The sequence below is a fragment of the Anolis carolinensis genome, unplaced genomic scaffold, assembly GCF_035594765.1.
Source record: "Anolis carolinensis isolate JA03-04 unplaced genomic scaffold, rAnoCar3.1.pri scaffold_13, whole genome shotgun sequence".
Classification (NCBI taxonomy): domain Eukaryota; kingdom Metazoa; phylum Chordata; class Lepidosauria; order Squamata; family Dactyloidae; genus Anolis; species Anolis carolinensis.
This window is the reverse complement of record NW_026943824.1, coordinates 19,587,412-19,598,406: the sequence shown is the minus strand read 5'-3', so window position 1 is coordinate 19,598,406 and position 10,995 is coordinate 19,587,412. Positions and strand designations below refer to the sequence as shown.

Here is a 10,995-nt window from a genome sequence, read left to right as displayed (position 1 = left end):
CTTGGTGGGAAGGTAACAGTGCTCCATGCAGTCATGCCAGCAGTCACATGACCTTGGAGGTGTCTATGGACAACGCCGGCTCTCCGGCTTAGAAATGGAGATGAGCCCCAACCCCCAGAGTGTGAGTAGAGCAATAGGTACTGCTTGGTGGGAAGGTAACGGCGCTCCATGCAGTCATGCCAGTGGCCACATGACCTTGGAGGTGTCTACGGACAACGCCGGCTCTTGGGCTTAGAAATGGAGATGAGCCCCAACCCCTAGAGTTACACACACCTAGACCTGATGTCAGGTGAAAACCTTAACTTTCCGTATACTTATTTATTTATGCTTTCGACACGAAATAAGCTAGACTGATGGCTTCATAAAGCCATTATTTTGGCCCAAAGTTCATTTCTTCTGCTGAGAAAGGGCTCCCGTCAAGTCAAACCTCTTTGAAGTTCACCGCAGCTTCTTTCGTGATGGGAGCAGGCCTTGTAGGAGTGGATTCCTGCCCGGTCTCGCACTTCACTGGCTGTGCCGGGATGCATCTGCCAAAACCCGACGGGCGATACTGGCCAGCGCTGGGAAGGCCGCGCTCTTGGGAAATTCTTGGAGGAGATTCCGGCCTCCTTCCACACTCTGGCCGAGCTGAGGGTCCAAGGGCACGCAACCTACGCGGAAGGAAGCAGAATGCCAAGTGGCCACCTGTGAAATTATTATTATCACTGTAGTTCTCTAAGGGGAAAAGTAGGGTCAACAAAAACAACAACAACTCCTCAAAACACAGCAGACAAAGAGTCAGTACAAGAAAACCGCACTACAAACTAGAGCTGACAGCTGGCATAACAAAACATTGCATGGAAAGTTCCTTGACAAAATTGGAGGAAAAGCTGATAAGGAGAAGATCTGGCTATGGCTCATGAATGGGACCCTGAAGAAGGAGACAGAAGGCCTGATCCTTGCAGCCCAGGAGCAAGACATCAGGACAAAGGCAATTAATAATAATAATAATAATAATAATAATAATAATAATAATAATAATAATAATAGAAGACCTGGCTGTGGCTCACGAATGGGACCCTGAAGAAGGAGACAGAAGGCCTGATCCTTGCAGCCCAGGAGCAAGACATCAGGACAAAGGCAATTAATAATAATAATAATAATAATAATAATAATAGAAGACCTGGCTGTGGCTCACGAATGGGACCCTGAAGAAGGAGACAGAAGGCCTGATCCTTGCAGCCCAGGAGCAAGACATCAGGACAAAGGCAATTAATAATAATAATAATAATAATAATAATAATAATAATAATAGAAGACCTGGCTGTGGCTCACGAATGGGACCCTGAAGAAGGAGACAGAAGGCCTGATCCTTGCAGCCCAGGAGCAAGACATCAGGACAAAGGCAATTAATAATAATAATAATAATAATAATAATAATAATAATAGAAGACCTGGCTGTGGCTCACGAATGGGACCCTGAAGGAGGAGACAGAAGGCCTGATCCTTGCAGCCCAGGAGCAAGACATCAGGACAAAGGCAATTAATAATAATAATAATAATAATAATAATAGAAGACCTGGCTGTGGCTCACGAATGGGACCCTGAAGAAGGAGACGGAAGGCCTGATCCTTGCAGCCCAGGAGCAAGACATCAGGACAAAGGCAATTAATAATAATAATAATAATAATAATAATAGAAGACCTGGCTCTGGCTCACGAATGGGACCCTGAAGAAGGAGACAGAAGGCCTGATCCTTGCAGCCCAGGAGCAAGACATCAGGACAAAGGCAATTAATAATAATAATAATAATAATAATAATAATAATAATAATAATAATAGAAGACCTGGCTATGGCTCACGAATGGGACCCTGAAGAAGGAGACAGAAGGCCTGATCCTTGCAGCCCAGGAGCAAGACATCAGGACAAAGGCCATTCAGGCCAAGATCGAAAAATCAGCTGATGACCCAAAATGCAGACTGTGCAAGGAAACCGACGAAACCATGGATCCTATCCTCAGCTGCTGTAAGAAAATCGCACAGACAGACTACAAACAGAGGCACAACCTGCAAAAGTATTGGAAAATGAGCACGCAAAGATACTGTGGGACTTCCGAATCCAGACTGACAAAGTTCTGGAACACAACACACCAGACATCACAGTTGTGGAAAAGAACAAGGTTTGGATCATTGATGTTGCCATCCCAGGTGACAGTCGCATTGATGAAAAACAACAGGAAAAACTCAGCCGCTATCAGGACCTCAAGACTGAACTGCAAAGACTCTGGAAGAAACCAGTGCAGGTGGTCCCGGTGGTGATCGGCACACTGGGTGCCGTGCCAAAAGATCTCAGCTGGCATTTGGAAACAATAGACATTGACAAAATTGCGATCTGCCAACTGCAAAAGGCCACCCTGCTGGGATCTCCACGCATCATCTGAAAATACATCACACAGTCCTAGACACTTGGGAAGTGTTCGACTTGTGGTTTTGTGATACGAAATCCAGCATATCCATCTTGTTTGCTGTGTCATAATAATAATAATAATAATAATAATAATAATAATAATAATAATAATAATGATTATAATAAAAAAATAGATACCAATAAAATTACATTAATTGAGGCATCAGTAGGCTAAATGTTTTTGAATATTGATCATATTTCAAAGAAAAACAATAAATTAGCTCTGTAGAAAAGTAGGTTCAACAAAAACAAAATAGTATTATTATTATTATTATTATTAAAGACGTACTTGCCCGAGATAAAAACATGTAGCCAAGGGAGAACAAGAGAAAAATAGTCAAAACCAATCCTAATCTGTAACGATGATGCAAAAAGTAATCTAGTCTAAAGAGTAAGAGATGTGCAATTTCACAGAGACCACGATGGAGAAAGAGAAAAACATTATCCATGATCCCAGTGGATTGCAAAGATTTTTCTCCATGAAACCGGTGCATGTATTTCCTCATTTTGCCCACTTCGATAGGTAGTCTCAAGAGAACATCAGCAAGTATTGGAATTTATAAAGTCCCAGTTCTACCACTTGCCACTTAAACCTTTTTAGGCATCATTAAAGCACTCACCAAGGAATGGCACCCCGGCATGTTCGGCCAGCTCTTCCCCGCCGCCTTTGGAAAAGAGATTTGTGCATTCCTGGAAGAAGACAGGAGACAAAGTGGAATCTTTGTGGAAAGAACAGAATCTGAGGAATCGGTGGCCCTCCCGGGTTTGCAGGATCGCAGGTGCCACATCTGTAATAATCGGCTATACGAAGAGGGTGGGAATCTGATGACATTTAGAGCAAAAAGTTTCTGGCCATGAAAGCCTTCGACAACAAAGTGCTGAATGAAAAGTAATGCCTCCACCTTCGTTACTTGGATTTGGATGGGAATATTTTAATAAATCAAACGCAGAAATCATCCTTAGAATGTGCTCTTTAACTACCACTAGTCATAGAATCATAGAATAGTAGAGTTGGAAGAGACCACATGGGCCATCTAGTCCAACCCCCTACTAAGAAGCAGGAAATCGCATTCAAAGCACCCTCGACAGAGGGCCATCCAGCCTCTGCTTAAAAGCCTCCAAGGAAGGAGCCTCCACCACGGCCCCGGGGAGAGAGTTCCACTGTCGAACAGCCCTCACAGTGAGGAAGTTCTTCCTGATGTTCAGGTGGAATCTCCTTTCCTGTAGTTTGAAGCCATTGTTCCGTGTCCTAGTCTGCAGGGCAGCAGAAAACAAGCTCCCTCCCTCCTCCCTATGACTTCCCTTCACGTATTTGTACATGGCTATCATGTCTCCTCTCAGCCTTCTCTTCTGCAGGCTAAACATGCCCAGCTCTTTAAGCCGCTCCTCATAGGGCTTGTTCTCCAGGCCCTTAATCATTTTAGTCACTTTTCCACATCATCACCAGACAATTGGATACATTTCTGCCAATGATGAACAAGTTTTCTGAAGCCGTCACGGAAGAAGTCGACACTCTGTTTCCGCAACCGGCGTCTCACAGTTCTTTCAACATCCGATAGCCAAGCAAACCAATCATGTGACCCAGATGTTCTTGTGAAATGCCGATGATGCTTGAAATTTCTCTCTGAGTGATACGTCAATCGTCCTGAATCAATCTGTCAATCGTTTGCTTGTGAAACTCGGTGGTTGCTGTCACAGGACGTCCAACTCTTTGTTTCTCATGCGAGTCAGATGTTCCCACCTCAACATCTTTAAACCTACTCACCCAAGGACTCACATCAACACAATCACCATAAACAGCTGAGGAATCTCCTTTGGGGTGACACCTTCTGTGGTCAAGAATTCAATGACTGCACGTTGCTTAAGTCACATTGACCAACCGTCTGCGCAGGGTTCCCTACTTTGCACTTTAACAACAACACAACTGTTCAATGCTAAGGCTTCCCCGTCTGCGCAGGGTTCCCTACTTTGCACTTTAACAACAACACAACTGTTCAATGCTAAGGCTTCCCCGTCTGCGCAGGGTTCCATACTTCACACTTTAACAACACAACCGTTCAATGCTAAGGCTTCTCCGTCTGCGCAGGGTTCCATACTTCACTCTTTAACAACACAACCGTTCAATGCTAAGGCTTCCCCGTCTGCGCAGGGTTCCATACTTCACTCTTTAACAACACAACCGTTCAATGCTAAGGCTTCCCCGTCTGCGCAGGGTTCCATACTTCGCCCTTTAACAACACAACCGTTCAATGCTAAGGCTTCCCCGTCTGTGTAGGGTTCCATACTTCACCCTTTAACAGCACAACCGTTCAATGCTAAGGCTTCCCCGTCTGCGCAGGGTTCCATACTTCGCCCTTTAACAACACAACCGTCCAATGCTAAGGCTTCCCCGTCTGCACAGGGTTCCATACTTCACCCTTTAACAACACAACCGTTCAATGCTAAGGCTTCCCCGTCTGCGCAGGGTTCCATACTTCACACTTTAACAACACAACCGTTCAATGCCAAGGCTTCCCTGTCTACACAGGGTTCCATACTTCACACTTTAACAACACAACCGTTCAATGCCAAGGCTTCCCTGTCTACACAGGGTTCCATACTTCACACTTTAACAACACAACCGTTCAATGCCAAGGCTTCCCTGTCTACACAGGGTTCCATACTTCACACTTTAACAACACAACCGTTCAATGCCAAGGCTTCCCTGTCTACACAGGGTTCCATACTTCACACTTTAACAACACAACCGTTCAATGCCAAGGCTTCCCACCAAATAGAACTGTAGAGGAGAGTCTACTGAACAAGCCAGTCCCTGCCTTAGACCAGGACTGCCATCTGTTGAGGAGTTACGAAGGCGGAGGCATTACTTTTCATTCAACCCTTGTATATGTTATTTGGTTTAAATTTAACAACAGACTACTACTAAAGTGGACTGCAACACAAATGTTAAGCCAGTTCTACTCCTTCCCAGTTGGACAAATCTACCTCGGTATTGGTTAAGGTTGCATGGGAAGAGCTTGGATTGGCAGCTGCCACTCACCGAGCAATGTGGGCAGACAAAGCTGCTCATGTTCTCCACGATGCCAAGGACCCGGATTCCGGTCTTCTTGCAGAAGGTGAGTTCCCGCCTCACGTCTCCCACAGACACGGCCTGGAGGGAGAACAGAGGTCGATGTCCTCACTGCGAAGCTCGCCCAAACATTTCCCGCAAAGCTTTTGATAGCTAGGGCTTTGGAGACAATGGTGATAAAGGAAGCCATCGTGCAGAAACCACCAAGGCAGAGGCACTGACTGACCTGTGGTGTGGTGACCAGAATGGCCCCCAAAGGATCGTAAGGCCGAAGGGCTTCCACGATGGCCATGTGCTCGTCCGAGGTCCCGGGCGGCGTATCGACCACCAAGAAGTCCAGGTCTCCCCAGGCCACGTCCGAGACAAACTGCTTGATCAAAGCTAGAAAACAGATAATAAAATAATATATGCAAAATAAAATAAAATAATAAATGCAAAAATAATAATAAGATCAGAGTAAAATAATAAATGTCATAATAATAATAATAATAATAATAATAATAATAATAATAATAATAATAATAATAATAATAATAATAATAGAGAAAAATAATACATGCAATAATAATGATAATAAATACAGGAATATAATGCAAGTAATCACGATCTGCCAACTGCAAAAGGCCACCTTGTTGGGATCTGCACGCATCATCCAAAAATACATCACACAGTCCTAGACACTTGGGAAGTGTTCGACTTGTGGTTTTGTGATACAAAATCCAGCATATCTATCTTATTTGCTGTGTCATCATAATAATAATAATAATAGAGAAAAATGATACATGTAATAATAATGATAATAAATACAGGAATATAATGCAAGTAATCACGATCTGCCAACTACAAAAGGCCACCCTGTTGGGATCTGCTCGCATCATCCAAAAATACATCACACAGTCCTAGACACTTGGGAAGTGTTCGACTTGTGATTTTGTGATACGAAATCCAGCATATCTATCTTGTTTGCTGTGTCATAATAATAATAATAATAATAGAGAAAAATAATACATGTAATAATAATGATAGTAAATACAGGAAAATAATGCAAGTAATAATAAATAGAGTAAAAGAATAAATGTAATAATAATAATAAGATCAGAGTGAAATAATAAATCTTAATAATAATAATAATAGAGAAAAATAATACATGTAATATAATAAAAACAGGAAAATAATACAAGTAATAATAAATAGAGTAAAATAATAAATGCAATAATAATAATAAGATCAGAGTGAAATAATAAATCTTAATAATAATAATAATAATAGAGAAAAATAATACATGCAATAATAATAAATACAGGAAAATAATTCAAGTAATAATAAATAGAGTAAAATAATAAATGCAATAATAATTTTTCCCTATTATTATTATTATTAATACATTTACTATTTCACTCTGATCTTATTATTATTGCATTTATTATTTTACTCTATTTATTATTACTTGCATTATTTTCCTGTATTTATTATCATTATTACATGTATTATTAATACATTTATTATTTCACTCTGATCTTATTATTATTATTGCATTTATTATCTTACTCTATTTATTATTACTTGTATTATTTTCCTGTATTTATTATTATTATTATTATTATTACATGTATTATTTTACTCTATTGTGATTAAATGGATACATAAGAACATTTACATTGAAGAAGATGAGAATAATGATTTGATCAGAGTTGGACAGTCTTATTACATTTATTATTTTTCTCTATTATTGTTGCTACTATTACATTTATTTCTAGATGAGTTTCCTATCACAAGAGTTCTTTCTATTTATTATTACTTGTATTATTTTCCTGTATTTATTTATTATTATTATTATTATTATTATTATTATTACATGTATTATTTTACTCTATTGTGATTAAATGGATACATAAGAACATTTACATTGAAGAAGATGAGAATAATGATTTGATCAGAGTTGGACAGTCTTATTACATTTATTATTTTTCTCTATTGTTGTTGCTACTATTACATTTATTTCGAGATGAGTTTCCTATCACAAGAGTTCTTTCTATTTATTATTACTTGTATTATTTTCCTGTATTTATTATTATTATTATTATTATTATTACATGTATTATTTTACTCTATTGTGATTAAATGGATACATAAGAACATTTACATTGAAGAAGATGAGAATAATGATTTGATCAGAGTTGGACAGTCTTATTACATTTATTATTTTTCTCTATTATTGTTGCTACTATTACATTTATTTCGAGATGAGTTTCCTATCACAAGAGTTCTTTCTATTTATTATTACTTGTATTATTTTCCTGTATTTATTATTATTATTATTATTATTATTATTATTATTATTATTATTATTATTATTACATGTATTATTTTACTCTATTGTGATTAAATGGATACATAAGAACATTTACATTGAAGAAGATGAGAATAATGATTTGATCAGAGTTGGACAGTCTTATTACATTTATTATTTTTCTCTATTATTGTTGCTACTATTACATTTATTTCGAGATGAGTTTCCTATCACAAGAGTTCTTTCTATTTATTATTACTTGTATTATTTTCCTGTATTTATTATTATTATTATTATTATTATTATTATTATTATTATTATTATTATTATTACATGTATTATTTTACTCTATTGTGATTAAATGGATACATAAGAACATTTACATTGAAGAAGATGAGAATAATGATTTGATCAGAGTTGGACAGTCTTATTACATTTATTATTTTTCTCTATTGTTGTTGCTACTATTACATTTATTTCGAGATGAGTTTCCTATCACAAGAGTTCTTTCTATTTATTATTACTTGTATTATTTTCCTGTATTTATTATTATTATTATTATTATTATTACATGTATTATTTTACTCTATTGTGATTAAATGGATACATAAGAACATTTACATTGAAGAAGATGAGAATAATGATTTGATCAGAGTTGGACAGTCTTATTACATTTATTATTTTTCTCTATTGTTGTTGCTACTATTACATTTATTTCGAGATGAGTTTCCTATCACAAGAGTTCTTTCTTTCAGACAACCAAAGCCAAAAAAAAGAGAGTATTTTGTACCATTTTTCTTGGGTCCTCTCCAGACCACGGCGTCATCGGACTTCTCCAGAAGGAATCCGATGGACATGAGGGCGATGCTCTTGTCCTGGCCAACAAAGACGGGCACCCAGCCGCCGTCGCACTGGTGAACCTCCTGGTCCTGGGCATTGAGCATGTACGGAGTGCTGGGGCCACACAGGTCCACATCCAGGATCCCGACCTGGATTCAGATAGAAAGGCAAGGCGGGCCCATTAAAACAACCTCGACTACAGTGCAAATCCTATATACATATACATCCATGTACCTGTATATCTATCTATATATATAAAAGAGTGATGGCATCACGGCGACTCACAAAACAACAAAACTACAGGCCCTCCAACCTCGAAATTTGACAACACAACCCCTCATCCATGCCTCTAGGTTGATACAACAAAAAGAAAAGAAAAATAAAGTCCTACTTAGAGGGAGAGCAATAATTGTTTTTATCCAATTGCTGCCACTTAGAAGGCTAAGCTCCGCCCACTTGGTCTCCTAGCAACCCACTCAGCCCAGTGTTAATAAAAGAATAAAAAATAAAATAAATACAAATAATACAATAAAAATAATTAAAAACACTAAAAAATTAATACTATAACAAAATAACTAAAAATAATACAACAAAATAATAAAATATAATAAATAAAAAAGATAAGTTACAATAAAATTAATTAAAAAAATACAAATAACGTCAAATAAAAATTCCACAACAACTTTTAACCAATACCACCACCACTTTGCCACAGCAACGCGTGGCTGGGCACAGCTAGTATCCATATATATATATACATTATTTAACCTACTGATGCCTTGATTAATGTACTGAATATACTCAAGTATAAGTGTAGTTTTTCATATCAAATTTCATATATATAAAAGAGTGATGGCATCAGGGCAGCGGACAAAACAACAAAATTACAGGCCCCCCACAACCTCGAAATTTGACAACACAACCCATCATTCACGGCTCTAGGTTGATACAACAAAAAGAAAAGAAAAATAAAGTCCTAATTAGAGGGAGAGGAATAATTGTTTGTATCCAATTGCTGCCAGTTTGAAGGCTAAGCTCCGCCCACTTGGTCTCCTAGCAACCCACTCAGCCCAGGGGACAGGCAGAGTTAGGCCTCACTTAGGCCTCTTCCACAGATTATCTAATACGATGCTACACTATGGAGTGACGGGGCCTACCTTTTTCCCCGCCTGACGCAGAGCCAAAGCCAGCTGTGTCGAAATGGTGCTCTTTCCCACTCCGCCTTTGCCCGAGAGCACCAGGACAATGTGCTGAACACCGGCCAGGCTGCCTCTGTCTGAAAGGGACAAAAGCACACGCGTGTTGGACCTGCCAGGGCAAGGGAAAAACGGAAGCGGAGGTGGCAGGATCGAGCTATCCGTCTGCAAGGGTTGAATGAAAAGTAATGCCTCCGCCTTCGTTTTAATGACTCAAACGCAGACATAATCCTCAGAACATGCACTATTCACTTTTCCACACAATCAGAAATTAAGATACTTTTCTGCCAATGATGAACAAGTTGCCTTGGCTGTTGCTAGGTGAAGTGGCCCTGTAATGTCACTGTCTTGGCTGTTGACAAGTGAAGTGGCCCTGTAATGTCACAGTCTTGGCTGTTGCTGGGTGAAGTGGCCCTGTAACGTCACTGTCCTGGCTGTTGCTAGGTGAAGTGTCCCTGTAATGTCACTGTCTTGGCTGTTGACAAGTGAAGTGGCCCTGTAATGTCACAGTCTTGGCTGTTGCTGAGTGAAGTGTCCCTGTAACATCACTGTCCTGGCTGTTGCTAGGTGAAGTGTCCCTGTAATGTCACTGTCTTGGCTGTTGCTGGGTGAAGTGGCCCTGTAATGTCACAGTCTTGGCTGTTGCTGGGTGAAGTGGCCCTGTAACGTCACTGTCCTGGCTGTTGCTAGGTGAAGTGTCCCTGTAATGTCACTATTTTGGTTATTGCCAGGTGAAGTGGCCCTGCAATGTCACAGTCTTGGCTGTTGCTGGGTGAAGTGGCCCTGTAATGTCACTATTTTGGTTATTGCCAGGTGAAGTGGCCCTGTAATGTCACAGTCTTGGCTGTTGCTGGGTGAAGTGGCCCTGCAATGTCACTGTCTTGGCTGTTGCCAGGTGAAGTGGCCCTGCAATGTCACTGTCTTGGCTGTTGCCAGGTGAAGTGTCCCTGTGGTGTCTCTGGGAGAGCATCCTATGAAAGGCCCGCCTCCCGACAAGCGTCAGTCAGTCACTCACCTTCCTTCCCCTTCTCCATGTTGCTTCGCTGAGCTTTTTGCCGCTTCCGCCTTTTTTCCCCCTTATTCCTGAGTGACGTGAATGCTGACAAATCAACGGCCAAAGAGAGTCCCCGCCTACCGCTGAATGATCCAATGA

General features: G+C 39.9%; 1 protein-coding gene across 1 annotated transcript; it reads right to left on the bottom strand.

Annotated features, from left to right (window-relative positions):
• Positions 1–285: 285 nt before the first annotated feature.
• On the bottom strand, positions 286–10,987 carry nubp2 (NUBP iron-sulfur cluster assembly factor 2, cytosolic). Its single transcript, XM_062964656.1, has 7 exons — positions 10,858–10,987; positions 9,804–9,922; positions 8,597–8,795; positions 5,743–5,897; positions 5,487–5,597; positions 3,067–3,136; positions 286–650 (listed from the first exon to the last, which is right to left on the bottom strand). The coding sequence occupies exons 1-7, from the start codon at positions 10,874–10,876 to the stop codon at positions 505–507; spliced, it is 819 nt and encodes a 272-aa protein (XP_062820726.1). The 5' UTR covers positions 10,877–10,987; the 3' UTR covers positions 286–504.
• Positions 10,988–10,995: the final 8 nt, after the last annotated feature.

Coding starts and splice junctions, on each gene's coding strand:
- nubp2 (XM_062964656.1), bottom strand. Junction 3,137..5,486: donor TTGTCTGCCCACATTGCTCG/GTGAGTGGCAGC, acceptor GTCTTCTTCCAG/GAATGCACAAATCTCTTTTC. Junction 651..3,066: donor TGCCGGGGTGCCATTCCTTG/GTGAGTGCTTTA, acceptor CCTTCCGCGTAG/GTTGCGTGCCCTTGGACCCT.